General features: G+C 50.1%; 1 protein-coding gene across 1 annotated transcript in view; it reads left to right on the top strand.

Annotated features, from left to right (window-relative positions):
* Positions 1 to 20,068, top strand: part of LYPLA2 (lysophospholipase 2) — a 350,809-nt gene that overhangs the window by 267,583 nt on the left and 63,158 nt on the right. Inside the window, exon 7 of the mRNA XM_069622386.1 lies at positions 18,356 to 18,429. Within this exon, the coding sequence (XP_069478487.1) occupies positions 18,356 to 18,429 (74 nt within the window). The remainder of the gene's footprint in view (positions 1 to 18,355; positions 18,430 to 20,068) is intronic.

The following is a 20,068-nucleotide window of genomic DNA, read 5'->3' as shown; positions in this document are numbered from 1 at the left end:
TGGGTCCCCAAAAACTACCACTAGCAAATTACAAACTCTCCAGAACAACGCTCTTAGAGCGGCTCTGGGCATCTCCAGAAGAGACCATATCACAGTAGACAGCCAACAGAACAATTGGCTTCCCATTAAGAATAAAATCCTCCCAAAAACTGCGTCACTTACCCACAAGTCCCTCAATAATCCGGCTCCGACTTACCTTATCGACAGATTTCACCGACAGACGTCTGAGACCCACTAGAACAGCATATAGACTGTCTTTCTGTCCCCAACTACAAACACTCTACCATGGAAGGCAACAGCTTCCCTGTGAAAGCGGACAAACTTTGGAATTCCCTACCACCTACTCTCAGAATGGACCTACCTTACCATAACTTCCGAGCTAAAACTATTTCTTGGCTGAAGACGCAAGCTCTCAAACACCTGAGTCCCTATGCCTTGCATATCCTTGGTCATCTGTACATAATGTATTCACTTGTGTTATTCTGTATATTTGTACATATTCCTGCCATTTTACTGTTTTTTTGTGTATGTACATACTATTATTAATATAACTAAGCCTCGCAAATCCTCGTAACAGCTGCGCCTTGTTACCTTAGGGTATTCTGGCGCATTACAAATAATAAACAAACTTAGAAGTGCGAAAAAGGGTCAAGGTAAGTAGAATGGATCACATATTTAGACAGTGCAAATAGTTTCAGTTCACCAGAAGAGTTCAATTCAAGTCAATGGGCTAGTGTTCTGGATAGGAAAGGGCAGTTCTGGTATCAAACGGTAAAGTCTTTGCAAAAGTTCTCAGAAGTAGTTTAGACGAAAAAGAATCATATGTCTGGTCACAAGCTGATTAGACCTGTAAGTTTGGAAAGTTTCACTGCAAAAGTGGCGTTCTCTCAATCGGGTTGGCACAGTACCTTAGTATGAAGAACAAAATGCAGCTGAAGACTTTGGTTCCTGGCAGGTCCTGCAGATCTCACTGTTCCTGAGCCTCAGTCGTGGGGTGGATGTCGGGGGACTCCTGCGCTGCACGGGATCGTCGAAAAAGCAAACCAGAGGGAGTCGCTTCAGTTCCAGTAGCTGTAGATTCAAGCACACAAGCTGGTATCCCTCTCCCTGGTTAATCCTAACCTGCCTTGAGAATGGTTTCCAGGTGGCTTACGAGTTGATTGGTCCCACCAACTCAAAGGAAGAAGTCGTCCTTGAAGGGGCTTCTCAGTCAAGATGAACTTGGCAATTCGGACCTGCAGCAGGGCTTCACCGGGGAAACCAATGGTCCGGGAGTTACAGCAGCCGTCCTCTTCCAGCTCTTCTTCAGTTCTTTCGTTCCAGTGGTCGACTCTGCTTTCCAGTCCAAGAGACTCGCCTTTCTCTCCCTTTCATTCCAGTCTGTCACTCACCCAGCAGAGTGGCTGTCTTTGCTGGACAGTCAGCCAGCCAATCACGTCAGAGTGCACGTGGGTCTCCAAGGAGACTAAGCACAGGGAGTTTCGGGAACCTCCTCACTTCCTGCCCACCCCAGACACTCGGACACCAGAGGCAGTCTTCAGTCCTGAAGCCCGCCAAAGGCATAGAAAACAAAGGGACCAAACCTGGTTTGGCGTGCAGAGACGAACACTAGAAGGACCTTTCCAAAAAGAAATGGCGAAAAAAGACCGGGTCCTGTTTAAACAGAGGGGCTTAAGGTGCCATCTTGAAAAACATGGCTCCCGCGATTTTTAGCTACTGTTTGGTCAAGAAAAATCAAGGTAGTTCGTTGTAAAACTATTGCCACTTCGATAGAAAAGGATTGGATTTGACTGCTACATGAGTTTCTAGACACGGGATACTAGGTAACCCCTCCAGCACTCTATAGGAAGATAGTGTCTGCTGGGTCTAGGAATTTAAAAAGACTAGTAAAGTCAATTTATCCTTGCATTCTCTGGGAAACAGTAGTTTATCCCAGAGAAGGTATTTAAACCTTGGGACAGCCTAAAAGGCTTCCCTCTGTCACTGCACTGAGGGTACTGTGTGACACACACAAAAAAGATGATGCCTCTGGAGTTGTCTAAAACTCCATAACCAAAAGAAATAAACACTGAAAACAAACAGATTTAAAAAGTTCAAAGTCCAGCAAAAGAGCTGGGGGTCTCTAAGGTAGAGAGGAATTGGCACATTTTGAGAATTCTCCCTAACACTTATCTCAGGAGGGGTCAATGTGAGCTGTAGGGGAGTTGCACAAAGATTCACAGTGACTAGTATTCAACTAAACACTTACACACAAGGTTTCTTGAATACACAATTATTAATTTATCAGTCAGTTAGAGTAAGCCTTCTTCAGAAGGGAGCAATATAAAAGCAACCCACAAATACGCTCCAAAACTATACACTCTTAGTTTCTAAATCGGTAAAGACCCCTTTGGGATGGCCCACAGTCACAACCTACACCCTCATGTGACTTCAATAGCTAGGGTGCTGGGGACATTAATATCTTACTATTTGCATTTAGAATACTCTTAGAACTTGGTCAAAGGAAACGGTTATTAGAACACACAAGACCACAAATATTCTTAAGCAGGCAAATACTTTTGGATCCCCTAGTCAGTCATTCAGTATAACTGGCTAAGCCAAAGTCAATAGGCAAACGTCTTATATGGGCTGAAGCACTGCAGGTGGATAAGTATAAAAGTCTTTGCACAATGTTTTAGAAGTCTTTGACGAAAAGAAGAATCAATGTAGGGCCACAAGCTGTTAAGGCTTATGAGTAGTAGAAGATGCAAGCAACTCTACAGCAAGAGGTAAGTTCTCTCAGACTTTACAGTACCTTTGTTTTGAAGTAAAAGTGCGGCAGATGACTCCTGTTCCTGTGTAGCTTTGCAGATCTCGCTGCTCCTGGGCCTCAGTTGTGGGGACAAGAGGGAGGACTTCTGGGGACTCCTGCACGGCAATGGTACAGTCCCCGCTTTCAACCGGCAATCTTTCGAACAAGTGGCACTTCGGTGTTTCAGCTAGTTGCGACTACCGCAAATAGCAACACCATGGTTTCTGGCTGTCGAGATGGACTTTCCTTGCTTATGGGGTCCCGCACTCTGAGGGGGCTCAAGCTCGGCCAGTCCTGCTTCCTGGGAGTCCGAAGGATCTTCCTGGAGCTCTAAGTAAACTTAAAAGCAACCTCTCCCTGGCTTTTCGTTTTCCAGCAGCAACTCTGGAAATGGAACCAACACCAGGAGAATGCCCAAGTGGCTTACTTTGGAGTTGATTGGTCCAACCAACTCAGGGGATAAGTCGTTCTTGCAGAGGCTTCTCTGACAATACGCATTTGGAGTTTCAGCACAGCAGCAGGGCTTCACCAGGCAAACCAATGGTCCAGGAGTTGCAGCAGGCATCCTCTTCAAGTTCTTCTTCGGTTCCTTTGTCCAGTGGTCGACTCTGCCTTCCAAGCCAAAAGCCTCGCCTTTTATTTAGTTCTCTCCTTTTCATTCCAGTTTAGCTGTCAGTCACCCAGCAGGGTGGCTGTTCTTGTCGTACAGTCACCCAGCCAATCACGCCAGAGTGCATTTGGGTCTCCGAGGAGACTAAGCACAGGGAGTTTCGGGCACCTCCCTCACTTCCTGCCCACCCCAGACACTCAAGACGCCAGAGGCGGACTTCAGTCCTGAAGCCCGCCAAAGGCACACAAACAAAGATTGGCGCGCAGAGACAAAAGAAGGACCTTTCCAAAAAAGAAACAGCAAAAAAAGAAGACCGGGACCCGTTTAAACAAAGGGGCTTAAGGCACCATCTTGAAAAACATGGCTCTCTTGATTTTTAGCTACTGGTGTTCGCGGTCTGGTAAAATCATGGTAGTTCGTTGTAAAACCACTGCCACCAGCCTTTTCAATCGGAAAGGGTAGCATTTGAGTGCTACATGAGTATTTAGACACAGGGGATACTATGTAACCCCTCCAGCACTCCATTGTAAGATGGTGTGTGCTGGGTCTAGGAATTTGGAAAGCCTAGTGATTTCACTTCACGTTCTCTGGGAAACAGTAGTTTATCCCAGAGAAGGTATTTAAACCTTTTGGGAAGTCTAAAAGACATACCTGTGTCACTGCACTGAAGGTGCTCTGTAATACACATGAACAGATGATGCCCATGGAGTTATCTAAAACTCCATAATCAAAGAACACAAGAGTAAAACACACATCAAAATACATGAACGAGTGGGGGGGGGGGGGGTAAGGCTTGCACTCTTTCCAGGTAAACAAATCAAGTCCTCAAAATCCAGCGAAGTTGTTGGGGGGGTCTCTAAGGTGAAGGGAATTAGCACATTTATGAGAATTGTCCCGAACACCCCTTCTCTCTGCTACTGTGACTTTATGGTTACAGTGACTACCCTATAGTGATGGCAGTGGACGTGTTCTACCAACGTTTATTTTCTGCCGCAGGCTCTATCCTCAGCCCGGTTATGCCCCTATGTTCTAACATGGTGGCTCCTGTCCCTTTTTTGCCATTTCTTATGTAATTGTCCTTTGTTAGCACTTCTACCGTTCTGGGAGAGGGAGGTCTGAATGTAAGTTTTGCCTTTGGCGGGAACCCATTTGTGTGCTTGTCAAGGCTCCAGTGTGTCTGTGAGGACAGGAAGCAGGGGAGGAGTTACACTCCCCTGTTCTTTGTCTGCTGACATGCAGGAATGGAACCAGTTCCCACTTTGGGGGGGGGGGGGGCTGGGTGTCCGGATTGATTTTTCAATTACGTTTCAAAGTAAAAAACTGTTGGTAAAGCAACAGGATAACGAAGAGCCACAAGAGTCCCCTAACCCCAGAGAGAGGCTAGAAGGCATTTCCAAGCTGTGAACAGTGCCTTCAGCCCGATGTGGGGCTTTCCAATCAACCGGACGGAGCCATGCTACCTAACGCCCCTGAATCCCTTTCACCAGAGAGGCCTATAAAAGGCAGGGCTTGTAACAGGAGGCTGGAGGAGTTACAAGGAAGGGCTCATTTTGAAGCTGGCTGGAGAGGTGAACAGATGGAACAGGAGACTGGAGGACTACAGCCTCTAGAAGAACCCTTGGGGGAGCCTAGTGAGAGCAGCAGTCGGCACAGGAGACCTGGAAGTCTGAGGTAAGGAGACCACAGGCTGAAGGGCAAGTCTACAGACCCTAGCGGTAGGGAATCTGGAGACGCAATGGGCTGGGAAAATGGAGACCCATGGGTCTTGGGAGAGATTGATCAAGATTGTCGGATGAGAGTAACACAGAGGCCGGCTAAGAAACCAAGGTGGATGAAGGCTAGAACTGAAGTCTAAGGGGTATGTTGAAAGCAAAGAGGAAAGCACTGAGTAGAGGGTTGAAGTGGAGAATATTAGAAAGATTAATTGGCCCAAAAACTGGGCCAAAGGGGTCATGTGATGTAGCAGAGGGAGAGGCCCAGGAGTAAGGAGAAGAGGTGCCAAAGGGCTAAAAGCGGTTAGAAGAAGAGTAGACTGCTAATGAGAGAACAGAGATGGAGAAGAAAGGAATAGTAGATTGAGGAAAAATCAACGGTTGGCTGAATGGAGCAATATTGGGATGGGGAAGATGGTAGGTGGAAGTAATGATGCGCGGAGCAACATCAGGGGTGAAGGGCGAAGGGAAATGTGGGGAGGAAGTGAAATATTGAGGCGACTATGGGCGGTGAGACACTAGTAAGAGTAGCAGAGAAATAGTAGCAAAGGGGAGAAGTTAGTGGACACGGTTGCAAACGGGTATACCTAGGGGAGAAAGCAGCACAGGGCTTGAGGCAGGATGCCAAGGTGGAGAGTGAGACTGGAGCAGATGGCAGAAGAAACAGAACCCTTTGGAGGGACATAGTGAGAACTTGGACTCTTAAGGCAGCCTCATGTGGCTCCATTCCCTGCTGGAAGGCTGTTAACCCACAACTATACTCCAGTCCAAAGCTGAGACCCTTGTAAAGCTAGGAGGGTGTGGGAACCCCTTCAAGAGATTATAAATTCACTTCGAGGGGATTGGGTCCTCCGACGCATTCCATATCTATGACAGTAATCACCACAGCTGTGCTGCTTCCTAAAATCTTTCGGCTCCTGCGTCGATGACGTCGATACGCTGTCCTCGAGGTCCTCCGTCGAGCCGACGTCACTGGATGTTATAAGTAGGACGCACGACGCCCGTAGCCTCAGTTCTTTTTTTTCCACAAACGTGTTCGCTTCGGAGATCTTGACGCGCCTCTGTTCTACTGAATCCTGTTCTTTCGGTTCTTCGAACCTGTTAGCTTGTGTAATGATGTCTTCGGCTTCTTCCACCCAGCGGTCCGGTTTTAAGAGGTGTCGGGTGTGCGGGTCCAAGATGTCGTTGACGGACACGCACACCGCTTGGCTCTGGTGCCTGGGGGAGGACCACGGTACAGATGACTGTGTCGACTGCCAGTCGCTTACATCGAAGGCCTTGCGGAAGCGTAAGAAGCTGTTGGTAAGGTGGCCAAGCCCCGGAAGTCGCGATCCACTGGACTTTCGTCAGACGATTCGAGGGGCGACTCCATCGTCGTAGTGAGTCTTGAAGGTCTCGGTCCAGGAGTCTGTCTCGCATTCCTCTCCCTCTTCGAGGCACTCACGGAAGCGCCGTCACAGGTCGCGTTCCCCGTCCTCATCCGAGGACTCCACCCGTCGGCGGGTTGCTTGTCCCAACAAGCATTCCCTGAGGAATGGGATTCCTTCCGAAAGAGGATGGGGATTTTTCAATCGCACTGCTCCGGTCTGTCAGCGCCATCGAAGGACGCCGGCCGTGACCGTGCCTTCAGGCGAGGATGGTCGCTCTAGACATGCCAGTTCCAGGTCCCGGTCCTTGACGCCCTCGAGACCACGTGAGCCTGTGAAGTCTTCGAGGAAGACATCGACGCCTGTGGCGCCAAGGTCGTTGGGACTCTCGAGGCTCCGCCTCCAAGGAAGTGTCGATGCCATCGGCGCCCAGGCTATCGAAGGACACGCTCGGGGCTCCGCCCTCGAGGCCTGTGTCGACGCCGTCGAAATTGTCGGCGCCTCGCTCAACTCCGATTCAGTCTATGCCCTTGACGCCTTTCGAGGCTGCTTTGTTGGAGGTACCCAACCCCCCTCCCCCCCAGAAAGGCTCTGGCCAAGGCTAAGAAGGTCTTTGTCCCTTTTTCTGTGCCCTCTTTCCGACCTCTGGATTTTATTTCTGAGGGGGATGAGGGATCTGAGGAAGGTTTGCTGCCTGAGGAGGTGCCTGATGAGATTTTGTCTGCTCACAGCCAGATTGAAGACCTGCGTCAGTCACTGCACAACGCCATTTGGTCTGGACACCTCTCCGGAGGTGGAGTGCTGTCCGCCTGAGCCTGGCACCCATGCCGAGTCCTCGTACCGGCGCCTTATGTCGAGGGTCACGGAATACTTGGGGTGGTCTGCGCCACCTGTAGATTTTCTGCAGGATGACCTGACGGATATCCTCGACCAAGGTCCTCCAACTGACCCGGTACTGCCATTCCATAAGGCTTTGCAAAGAAGGGTGGCTGCAGCTTGGACTGCTCCGGAGAGTCTCCCGGCAGTGAGCAAGTCTTTGCCGCGAAAATACCGCCCAGCCAGTAGTGACCCCTGCTACTTGACCACGCACCCCACTCCGGAGAGTTTGGTGGTGCAGGCGGCCACGGCCCCAGCAAAGCGGGCGTCGTACCCTACCATCCCTCCTGATAGGGACGACAAGAGTTTTGATGGCTGGGCGAAGAAGGTGTTTTCTTCAGGGGGGGTATGGATTTACAGGCAGCCAACGCCGTGAGTGCCTTGTCACGTTTCACGCACACTCTGTGGTACTGTATTTCCTTGGCGGCTGAACATATTCCCGAGGGGGAGGAACAGGATGGTTTGGATGCCATGTGTGAGGCCGTTCAGTCGGGTTTGGACATAACAGATTGTGTCAGCCAGTCCATGGCGGCGAGTTCTGTAATACGCAGGTTTGCGTGGTTGCGGAAGTCTGGGTTTGCTCCTGATGTGCAGGCCCGGCTCCTCAACATGCTCTTTGATGTTGAACATCTTTTTGGCAGCAAGGCTAACGAGAGCCTTGAGAGGTTGCAGACCTCCAAAGCTGCAGCAAAGTCGCTGAGCGCTGCAGTTCGCCAACCTCTGCCTTTTCGTCCTAGGGGACAGCAATGGAGGGGAGGTTCCTTTCGATATTACTCATCCTTTAGTAAATCGAGAGGAGCTGCAAGTCAAAGGGGCCACCATAGGAGTGCCAGAGGTGGAAAACAGGGTACTCGAGGTGCCAACGCCGCTCGGGCAGTTGCCTCTTTGCCCTCGGGCACTGCCGCAGCTGCTTCAGCTCAGTCATGAAGCCATGTCCCATGGTTTGACAGTTGGGGGGAAGGCTGGCGCAGCATCTTGTAGAGTGGCGTGCCATTACTTCAGATGTGTGGGTTCTGGAGATCATAGCCCACGGCTACTGTCTTCCTTTCCGGCAGAGTCCTCATGACAATCCACCAGGGAATCTCTCTTTGAAGAGTCCGGATCCGCTCCTTGCGCAGGAAATTCAATCCCTGCTGAAAAAAGGCGCCATAGAACTGGTGCCTGTAGCGGAGAAGAACAAGGGATGGTATTCCCCTTATTTTTTGATTTCGAAGAAAGATGGGGGATTGAGACCCATCATGGACTTGCGCGGTTTGAGCAAACTCCTCAGGAAGGACAAGTTCAAGATGATTACTCTTTCTCAAGTCCTCCAGGCCCTTCAACTTCAGGACTGGTTGGTGTCTCTCGACCTCAACAACGCTTATTTTCATGTGCCGATCCATCCAAAGCACAAGAAGTACCTGAGGTTCGCGGTTGTCGACTCGCACTTTCAGTTTCGGGTTTTGCCGTTCGGTTTGACCTCCGCCCCGAGGGTATTCACCAAGCTCATGTTGGTGGTGGCAGCATATCTCAGGAAAGGGAGGGATTCACGTCTACCCCTGCTGGTCGATTGGTTGAGCAGGGCGCGCTCTCCCGAGCAAGTCCTGGATCATCTGTCCGTCATCTGCCTCTCCCTTCACAGGCTGGGTTTCTCCCTCAACTTAAAGAAGTCCCATTTGACGCCAACCCAGCGGCTCCAGTACATCGGAGCAGTGCTCGACGCTTCCCTGAGGCAGTGTTTTCCTCCATTTGAGGGCTCATATTCAGCAGATGGTGCACAAGTTTCAACACTCCCAGAGTCTCCCGGCGTTCGAGTTCTTGAGGTTGCTCGGCCTCATGGCATCCTGCATTCTTCTGGTGCCGGAGGCCAAGTTGCGGATGAGATCTCTGCAGTGGGCCCTCAAGATGCAGTGGTTGCAGTCCTCCGGCAGGATGTCGGACCCCGTTCAGGTGCCGCCCTCGGTTGCCCAGGACCTTCTGTGGTGGGCCGTCGAAGGCAATCTGATGAAGGGGGCTCTGTTTTGGCTAGCCTGGCCGGAGGTGACGATCGTGGCAGACGCATCCCTCACGGGATGGGGAGCTCATGCCAACGAGTTGAGTCAGCGGTCGTTGGTCTCTGTCGGAGTCCAGACTTCATATCAATCTGTTGGAGCTGCGGGCCGTCAGGCTTGCCCGCCGACTGTGCGAGGAAGGAATGTCCTGATTCTGACGGACAACACAGGGGCCATGCACTACCTCAACAAAAAAGGGGGGGGGGGGTCAGGGTCACTTCCTCTGTGCAGGGAGGCGATGCAGCTCTGGGTCTGGGCCATCCAGCAGGAAGTTTTGATCTCAGCAGTTATCTGGCCGGAGACAAAAACGAGACGGCGGGAGCTCTGAGCAGGCAGAGCGCGATCTCTCACCAGTGGGAGCTGGCTCGGGAGATTCTCCTGGAGATCTTCGCCCTTTGGGGGAACCCCTTGGGTGGATCTCTTCGCCTCCAGTGTCAACCGGAAGTGTGAAAGGTTCTGCTCGTGGGAATTTCCTCCAAAAGCAGCAGGAGACGCGTTCGTGGTGGAGTGGTCCTTCCCACTGCTGTACGCGTTTCCTCCAGTCCCCGTCATCCCGCAAGTGCTGCGGAGGTTCGGTTCCCGGATGATCCTCATTACTCCGGCTTGGGCTCGGAGGACGTGGTACCCGGAACATCTCGACTTGTCCATCTGCCCTCCACGTCGTCTTCCCTACCGAGACGACCTGCTCTCACAGGAGGGGTCCATCCTGAGGTCAGATCCCTCAACCTTCACGCTTGGCTTCTGAAAGGTTGAGGTATAAGGATTGGGACCTCTCTGAAGACGTGATGGAGGTGTTGCTTTCGGCCAGACGGCCGGCAACAAAGTCCCTGTACTGTTGCCCTGGCGTAAGTTCTGCGACTGGTGCAGGGTTAAGAATGTGAATCCTTTTGAGTGTGACATTACCATGGTTCTGTCTTTTTTGCTTTCGTTGGCCTACAGGGGCCTGCAAGTGGGTACTGTTAAAGGTTACCTGGCGGCGCTGTCTATATTTAAGCGCTCGTCTGAGGAGTGTTCTCATTTTAAAATTCCTTTAATTTCGCAGTTTTTGAAAGGGCTCACTAATGTGTTCCCTCCGTCACCTTTTCTGGTGCCAGGTTGGGATTTGAACCTTGTTGTTAAGTTTCTTATGGGTGCTCCGTTTGAGCCTTTACATTCTTGTCCTTTGAGGGTGTTAACCCTTAAAACTGTGTTTTTAGTTGCTGTCACTTCTGCTCGCAGAGTGAGTGAGTTGCAGGCACTTTCAGTTAAGCCACCCTTCACTGTGTTTTATAAGGACAGGACTGTCCTTAGAGTTTGTCCTTGCTTTCTTCCGAAGGTGGTGTAGGAATTTCATTTGAGCCAGAATGTTGTTCTTCCAGCATTTTATCCTCCTCCAGATCCTGGTAAGGAAGAGAGGAGGCTCCATAGGTTGGATCCTAGGGGAGCTTTAAGTTTCTACATTTCGAAGGGATTGTGTCCTCCGACGTATTCCTTATCTTAGATAGAAATCCTTCAGCTTTGCTGGCCTCGGAAAATTTTTTCGCCAGAGGGCGCTGCGCGTCGATGATCGCCGAGTCGATGACCCTCGACGGCCTCCGTGCCGACGTCGACGTCATCCTGCCTATAAAGGCCGCGCGCAGCGTCCGTTGCTCTGTTCCGTTTTTCCGCGCTTCGTTGTGCCTCGGAACACCGTTGCTCAGTTCTCGTCAAGATAACGTATATAATAACTACTATTTACCTCGATATCGATGGCATCCTCCTCCGACCCGACGACCCCTCGGTCCGGTTTCAAAAAGTGCCGAGACTGCGGGAAGAAAATGTCGTTGACGGACCCTCACAGGGTCTGTTTGTGGTGTCTGGGAATCACGCACCAGAGTTCGGAGTGTGAGGAATGCCTTTCCATGACGGCGAAAGCCTTGAAGGAGCGTAGGGGGAAGCTCGAGAGAGGTAGGTCAACTTTAACTTCCTCGAAAGCTTCTTCGGTAGAGTCGAGACGTTCGTCTCCTCACCATAAAAAACACTCTCGATCTAGATCACGAAGTGGCTCCCACCACTCGTCGACATCGAGACACTCGAAGAAGAGACGTAGGAGATCCCCTTCGTCATCTTCGTCGAGTTCTCCTGAGAGAGTTCATTGCCCCACAAAACGCAGCTCGCAAGCTGAGTGGGAGGAATTCAGGAAAAAGATGCTAAGCGTCTTCGAGAAAGCGGCCTCGTCCCCCTCGAAGACAGCTGAGGGTGATACCCCGGGTAAAAAACCCAAAAAATCTAAACGCCGCGAGTCGCAGTACCCGGCGGAAAAGTCAACCCGAAAGCGCCTCGAGCCATCGGGAGATAAAGCATCATCGACGCCATCGTCGAAAACTCCTTCGAAACAGAGGTCGGCGCCATCGACGCCGTTGTCGAAGGATTCATCGGCGCATCAGTCGATCGAGTCGACGCCGACGTCGACGCCGATATCGACGCCGGTGAAGGAAAGAACCACGGCTACTCCACAGCCAACGGTTAGACAAAAGACCTCCGACTCGACGCCGAGAACGTCGACGTCGTTCTCGAGCAGGACTCCGATCCTTTCGAGTTCTTCGAGGCCTAGTACACATTTCTCGACGCTTTTCACGGCGCCTTCGAGTACTTTCACGTCGGTGTCGACGACATCGACGTTTTCAAGGCCTGTGATGATGGCTCCTTCTGCATTGGAAATGGGGTTTATACCATTCCAAAAACCAATGTATCCCCCTTTAACCTCGATTTTTGAGGAAAGGGAGGATTCAGACCAAGATATTGATTTACAGAGGACCACATCACCAGAGCCAGAGACTTTCGCCTCTGAGGAAGGAAGATTAAAAAATCTTCAGGATGCACTTCAGGAAGCTAGTGGCTTGGACACTTCTCCTGAAGCAGAATTTATCAAACCAGACCCAGGAGAACATGCGGAGACTCCATATAGAGCTCTGATGTCTAGAATCATAGAATTTATGGGTTGGTCTGCACCTTCTCCTGCCTTTCAGCAGGATGACCTCACTGACATACTGGACAAGGGCCCACAGGAGGATCCTGTGGTTCCATTTCACTCTGCTCTACAGAGAAGGATTTTGACAAACTGGGAAACGCCAGAAATTATCCCGGCAGTAAATAAAAAACTGTCAACAAAATACAGGGTGGCTAGTTCTGACCCTGAATATTTGTCAAAACACCCTACTCCTGAGAGCTTGGTTGTACAGGCTGCAACCTCATCAGGCAGCACATCTGCATACCCCACTGCTCCGCAGGATAGGGATGACAAAAAGTATGATGCCATGGCTAAGAAGGTTTTTTCTGCCTGTAGCATGGCGTTAAAGTCTATTAACGCGACCTGTACGCTCGCTAGGTTCAGCCACACCCTTTGGGAGTGCGCTTCATCAGCGGCTGACTGCCTCCAAGAAGGAGAGGAAAGGGACGCATTTTTAAACATCATCAGGGATGGTAAAGATGCGATGTGCGAGACCCTACAAACTGGCCTAGATTCTGCTGACAGTATCAGCAGGGCCATGGCGGCAAGTACCACAATCCGCAGGCATGCGTGGTTGAGGAAGTCTGGTTTTGCCTCTGACGTGCAGACCAGGCTTTTGAATATGCCCTTTGACGGTTCTACCCTCTTTGGAAAGAAGGCGGATGACAGTTTGGAGAAACTGCAAACGTCCAAGGCAGCAGCCAAGTCATTGGGAGCTGCTATCCGTCAGAATACCTTTCGTCCTTCGGGATCATCGTGGAGAGGACGGTCCTTTCGTTACTATTCCTCATATGGAAGGGGCAGGGGACGACCGGCTCAAAGAGGCCAAGGAAGATTTACCCGTGGTGGACGGGGTAGGGGAAAGAAAGCCGCACCCGCAGGAGCAGGAGCCACTTTACCTTCGGCAACTGCATCAGCCGCTTCAAAACCACTCTGAGGTCTCCCCTCACAGAACACCAGTAGGGGGCAGGTTAACTCACCATCTGACGGAATGGCAGGCTATTACGTCAGATGCTTGGGCTCTGGAGACAGTGGCCCAAGGTTACTGCCTGCCCTTCCTACATATCCCTCAGAGTCATCCACCGGGGAACAACCCTTTGAAGCTTCCAGATCCGCTCCTCTTGCAGGAGGTTTTAGACCTGCTAGAGAAAGGTGCCATAGAACTGGTACCTGTAGCGGAAAGGAACAAGGGTTGGTACTCCCCCTACTTCATAATACCAAAGAAGGACGGAGGACTGAGACCCATCTTAGACTTACGGGAATTGAACAAATTCCTCCGAAAGGACAAGTTCAAGATGGTGACTCTCTCTCAGATCCTTCAGGCCCTCCAGCTTCAGGACTGGTTGGTATCTCTAGACCTCCAGGACGCTTATTTCCATGTGCCGATCCATCCCAGGCACAGGAGATACCTGAGGTTCGCAATTGGCAGCTCTCATTATCAATTTCGAGTTCTGCCATTTGGGCTAACCTCCGCCCCGAGGGTCTTTACCAAGCTAATGTCGGTTGTGGCTGCAAGTCTAAGGAGGGAAGGGATTCATGTCTACCCTTACCTAGACGATTGGTTGATCAGAGCTGTATCTTCGGAACAGGCTCAGAGACAACTAGATTATGTTTGCCACTTCCTTCACAAGCTGGGCTTCTCCCTCAATTTAAAGAAGTCACAGATGATACCATCACAGAGACTCCAATTCATTGGAGCAGTCCTGGACACTTCCCTGGGAAAAGCCTTGCCACCAGAGGTGAGGGCTCGAGATATTCTGCAGATGGTCATCAGATTTCAGAATGCCCAATATCTCCCAGCCTATGACTTTCTGAGGTTGCTAGGCCTCATGGCATCCTGCATATTCCTCGTGCCGGAGGCTCGCCTGAGAATGAGATCCCTCCAGTGGGCACTGAGAACTCAGTGGTCACAGTTCTCAGGAAGGATGACAGATCTCCTTCGGATCCCGGTCAAAGTAGCCCGAGACCTTCAGTGGTGGGCCTGTCGGGAGAACATCCTGAAAGGAGAAATGTTTTGGCAACCATGGCCGGAGATAACAGTAGTCACGGATGCCTCACTCACGGGGTGGGGAGCTCACGCCAACGACTTGACCATCAGCGGTCGTTGGTCTCCATCGGAGTCCAGACTACATATCAACCTGTTGGAGCTGAGAGCCATCAGACTAGCGCTGAAGGCTTTTCTGCCGTCTGTACGGGGAAGAAACGTCCTAATAATGACGGACAATACAGTGGCCATGCACTACCTCAACAAAAGAGGAGGCGTAGGCTCACTACCACTGTGCAGAGAGGCGATGCAGCTCTGGTTTTGGGCAATTCAGGAAGGAATCTCTCTATCGGCAATTCACCTAGCCGGAGAGAAGAACTTGACAGCGGACGCTCTGAGCAGGCAGAGCACAGTCTCTCACGAGTGGGAGATAGCTCAGGAAGTCCTTCAAGAGATCTTCGCCCTTTGGGGAACCCCTCAAGTGGATCTGTTCGCCACCAGTATCAACAGGAAGTGCGACAGATTTTGCTCAAGGGAATTTCCCCCGAGAGGAGCTCTAGGAGATGCGTTCGTAGTGGACTGGGAGTTCCCACTTCTGTACGCGTTCCCTCCGGTCCCTGTCATTCCTCAAATGATCAGGAGGTTGAGAAGGTTTCGGAAGACCATGATCCTAATTGCCCCGGATTGGGCCAGGAGAACGTGGTACCCGGACCTTCTAGACATGTCCATCTGCCCTCCAATTCGACTGCCATACAGAGAGGATCTTCTCTCGCAGAAGGAAGGTCAGGTTCTCCATCCAGCCATCAAGACCCTCAACCTTCACGCTTGGTGTCTGAAAGGTTGAGGTACAAGGATTGGGACCTTCCGGATGATGTTATGGAGGTGTTGCTTTCGGCCAGAAGGCCGGCAACTAAAACTCTATACCGCTGCCGTTGGAACAAATTTTGCAGCTGGTGCAGAGAAAAGAATATTGAACCCTTTTCTTGTGGTACACCTATGGTGTTGTCATTCTTACTTTACCTGGCTAATTCAGGCCTACAGGTTGGCACAATTAAGGGCTATCTCGCAGCGCTATCAATCTTTAAGCGCACTGCAGAGGAGCCTTCATACTTCAAAATTCCATTGGTAATACAATACCTAAAAGGATTAACTAATGTTTATCCCCCGAAACCTTTTCAAGTTCCCTTATGGGATTTAAACCTAATTTTAAACTTCCTAAAGGGTGCCCCTTTTGAACCACTACACTCTTGTTCATTGAAGCTTCTCACCCTCAAAACTGTTTTGCTAATAGCATTGACATCTGCTAGAAGGGTTAGCGAGTTGCAAGCCTTATCGTGTAAACCTCCACATACAATCTTTTACAAGGACAAAGTTGTTCTTCAGGTGAAGCCTAACTTCCTCCCGAAGGTAGTCTCGGAGTTTCACATCACTCAGAAGATTATATTACCTTCTTTCTACCCTCCTCCTCATCCGGGGAAGGAGGAAGAGAGACTGCACAGGCTGGACCCTAAGCGAGCCTTGAGCTTCTATATCAGCAGATTGGCTAAGATCAGACAAGCAGACCAACTCTTTGTAGGTTATGCAGGACATAAGTTGGGCCTTCCAATAACAAAACAAACCATCTCCAGATGGATTATTTTAGCCATTCTGGAGTGCTACAAATTGGCAGGAAAGGAGCCTCCTCAAAATCTAAGGGCTCATTCTACCAGGGGTATCGCAACATCCTCAGCCCTTCAAAGAGGGGTGCCAATTCGAGATATATGTGCGGCTGCCACATGGTCGTCCGCACATACATTTACCAAATTCTATAGCCTGGATTCCTCCTCTAGTCAAGAAACTAGATTCGGCAAGGCTGTGTTACACTCTGTCCATTCTGGAAGGGTAACATAACTTTTATTACTCCCGCCTCCAGTCACAATACCACTGCTATGGGAGTCTATCTAAGATAAGGAATACGTCGGAGGACACAATCCCTTCGAAGAACTAGTTACTCTTACCTTGTAACGTTCTTTCGATGGGATGTTCCTCCGACGTATTCCTTATCGACCCTCCCATCCATCCCCGCAGTATGACTTCCTGTGGGTTTGCAGCCTATGCTCCTTCAAGGTGATTAGTCTAATCCAAAAACATTACTGGGGACTACAAAACGGAACTGAGCAACGGACGCTGCGCGCGGCCTTTATAGGCAGGATGACGTCGACGTCGGCACGGAGGCCGTCGAGGGTCATCGACTCGGCGATCATCGACGCGCAGCGCCCTCTGGCGAAAAAATTTTCCGAGGCCAGCAAAGCTGAAGGATTTCTATCTAAGATAAGGAATACGTCGGAGGAACATCCCATCGAAAGAACGTTACAAGGTAAGAGTAACTAGTTCTTCTTACATGTCCCGGGTGAGAGTGGACGATCAGCTCTTTATTGGTTACGCTGGAAGGCCTTTGGGACAAGCTGTGACTAAGCAGACTTTGTCTAGATGGATTATCTTGGCAATTTCTGAATGTTAGCGCTTGGCGGGTAAGGACCCTCCGGTAGGGTTACGGGCCCATTCTACTAGGGGAATGGCTGCCTCTACTGCCCTGCAGAGGGGTGTTCCTATTCGGAACATCTGTGATGCAGCCACTTGGGCTTCGGTCCATACTTTTGTACGTCACTACTCACTCGATTCTTTCCATGGGCAGGACCTGACCTTTACGCTGCAATTTGATTGGGCATTCTAAATTTCTATATTCTAAATTCTTTTCCCTCCTCCATACGTTGGTATTGCTTTGGGAGTCTGTCATAGATATGGAATACGGCGGAGGACCCAATCCCTTCGAAGAACAAGTTACTCTCTTACCTGGTAACGTTCTTTCGATGGGTTGGTCCGACGACATATTCCATATCGCTCCCTCCCTACCTGCCCCGCTACAGAATTTCATATGCAATTGCAGCTTACGTTTCCTGTGGTCATACTGGCAGTGGTTTGGTGGTACACATTCTGGGGAAAAAACTACAACTGAGGCTACTGGCGTTTTGCGTCCTGCTTATAACATCCGGTGACGTCGGCTCGACAGAGGCCCTCGAGGACAGCGTATCGACGTCATCGACGCAGGACGCTGACGCCGAAAGATTTTCTGAAGCAGCACAGCTGTGGTGATTACTGTCATAGATATGGAATACATCGTCGGACCATCCCATCGAAAGAACTTTACCAGGTAAGAGAGTAACTTGTTCTCCTAATTTGCTGGCGAAGATGGGCCCAGACCTCCTGTGAACTGGGGAACATTTTGTTTGAATGCTTGTTATTTTGCCAAGAGACCCTTTCCTTGTTAAGCTGTACAGAAGCACTATCCATGTCCTGCATACCTAGTAGTAGCCATCGTGCCCATGCAGGAAGGACCCCCTGATTTTATTGGATGCCTGAAGTGCAAGTCAGCCCTGCAAGGCCAATGCAAGCACTTGACGAGGTCTGTTCCTCCCCTTGGAACGTGCAGGTGTGTAGTTAACAACTCTCAGTAGTTCTCATTTGCAAGCTATTACTAATATATTACAGCCTCCAAGCAACCACGTTCAATATGGGAGGAGCACATTTCTTTAAGGGCCCAGCTCTGTGAAATGACCTTTAAAAAGAAAAGTAAAAAAAAAGCATGCCCATTCCCCTTTGGGTGATGTAAATGCTAGTGACGGCTGCAGTTAAAACAACGGCTGTCGCACTACAGGAGAGAATCGTGATGGGGTCAGAAACGATCCTGCTGTGATTGCTGCATCCACTGCACCGCTACTCGCATCTACACACTTGTGCCAAAAACCTTTTAGGAGAAAAGGGCACTTAGATTCTCAGAATCGGTCATCACATCTAAACAGTCAGTTGTTTTGCAGCGGCTTCTCTTGAATATGTTATGTGATTGTGAACAGCTCCAGTGTCTTAACAATTGACTCCGTGTGTGCTCTGATGGTGTGCTCACATGGTGCCGAGAGGTGGCCTGCACTTGAATTGGCACCGGCTGTAATACATTGGTCTAACGTCTCTGTTTGATTGCAGTTAAAGCCATTATTGAGCACGAGATGAAGAATGGAATCGCAGCAAACCGGATCATAGTGGGAGGCTTTTCTCAGGTAGGAGCCACAGCGCACATGTGAGGGTGTTGCCTCTGGTGGGATGGAGATAGGGGCGGGGGTCCCTTTCTGTGTCAGCTAAGCTATTTTAGCAATACTTGCCAATGTTGCTAGGTTGCAGATGGGTTTCATGCTCTGGTATGGGTGTTATTTTATCATGGCATTAATTCAGTCCATTCCATGCCCCTCACCCCCATCTCGACCCCCTGCAATCTGTACTTCACTCTCCAAACTAACCATTCTCTACCTCCTTGTCTATGGCAGACACCCTCCGACCTCCTTACTCCATCCCACTCTTTCGCACTCACCTGTTTGCTGGTACTGTCCCATCCTTTTCTGTTCCCTGGCCCCTTTGGTATTGGGGTAGTACCAAGAGGTCCTCCTGTGTAAGGGAACATTTTCATTTCTGTGCCAATTCCCTTTAATCTTAGAGACCCCCAGCTCTTTTGCTGGACTTGGGGCGTTTTAATGTTTACTCCCGAGTGAGTGGGACCTTTTTTTTTTCACTCATGTGTTTTCCCGACTATGATTTTCAATGTTCCTTATGTTTTATGGAGTCTGGTAAACTCCATAGGCATCTGCTTTTGCATTGTGACACATCACCTTTTGTGCAGTGCCACTAAGGACCCCCTTTTGATTTCTCCTAATGTTGAACTACATTTTCTTGGGTGAACTATTCCCAAGAGTAGTAAGATGACCCCTGTCTTACTTACCTTTTACTTTGTGGGCCAGCACACACCACACTATGGAGTGCTGGAGGGGTTACATAGTAATTCCTTTGCCACCAGCCATTCAGATGAGTTTGTGTAACAAAATGTTACATGAGGAATGGGTTAGTGGTTTCTTTTTTACTACCTAGTGACATGTATCTGCAGACTGATACTTCAGCTGCAGTGCTGCACACAAGTGTGACCATTTTCTCAAAATGGCCCCTGTCTTTTTTCGCCATTTCTTGTTAGTTTCTTCTAGGCTTTTACTCTATTGTTTGAGTCCTTTGTGTAGTTTGCCTTTGGCGGGCTTCAGCCCTGAAGCCCGCACAGGCTCCAGTGTGTCTACAAAGGCCAGAAGTGAGGGAGGGTCCCGAAACTTCCTTGTCCTTTGTCTCTAGGTGTGCCTGAGTGAAACCAGTTCCTATTGACCAGCTGGTTGTCCTGTGTGATTGACAGCCTAGGGCTGTGAATGAATCGGAACTTGCATAGAAAGCAAGGTTTTTGGGAGGAAGAGCAGCATCAACCACTGGAGAACAAAATTCAAAGCAGAAGACTAGAGAAGACGCCGGAGGCACCCACCTGGACTGCGAAGTGGCCGGTGAAGCCCTGCAGCTGTGCTGACCCCCTTTTCGAATCGACAGGGAAGACCGGTAATGGACGTCTTCCTCCCCTAGCCTCGAGACAAACTCTATTTTGGTGCAACCCCGACTTGCTGTGACTTTCCATAGCTGCAGAAGCCCAATACCTGGGGGTACCTCAAGCACTTGTAGCGCATTGTCTTCTGAATCTGGCCAGTTCTCCAGCATGGGGTCTGGCATGGATTCACATGCTCATGAATATTCCCAGTCGTCAGGCTGGGAATCCTTGGTAAAGAAAAAAAATCAGTTTCACTTCTGAACTGTCTTTCTCCTAACAACCAATCACTGGTC

Source organism: Ambystoma mexicanum, chromosome 11 (genome assembly GCF_040938575.1).
Source record: "Ambystoma mexicanum isolate Mex_15411 chromosome 11, UKY_AmexF1_1, whole genome shotgun sequence".
Lineage (NCBI taxonomy): Eukaryota > Metazoa > Chordata > Amphibia > Caudata > Ambystomatidae > Ambystoma > Ambystoma mexicanum.
Note: the sequence above shows the minus strand (reverse complement) of the source record. Positions and strands in the feature narration are given on the sequence as shown.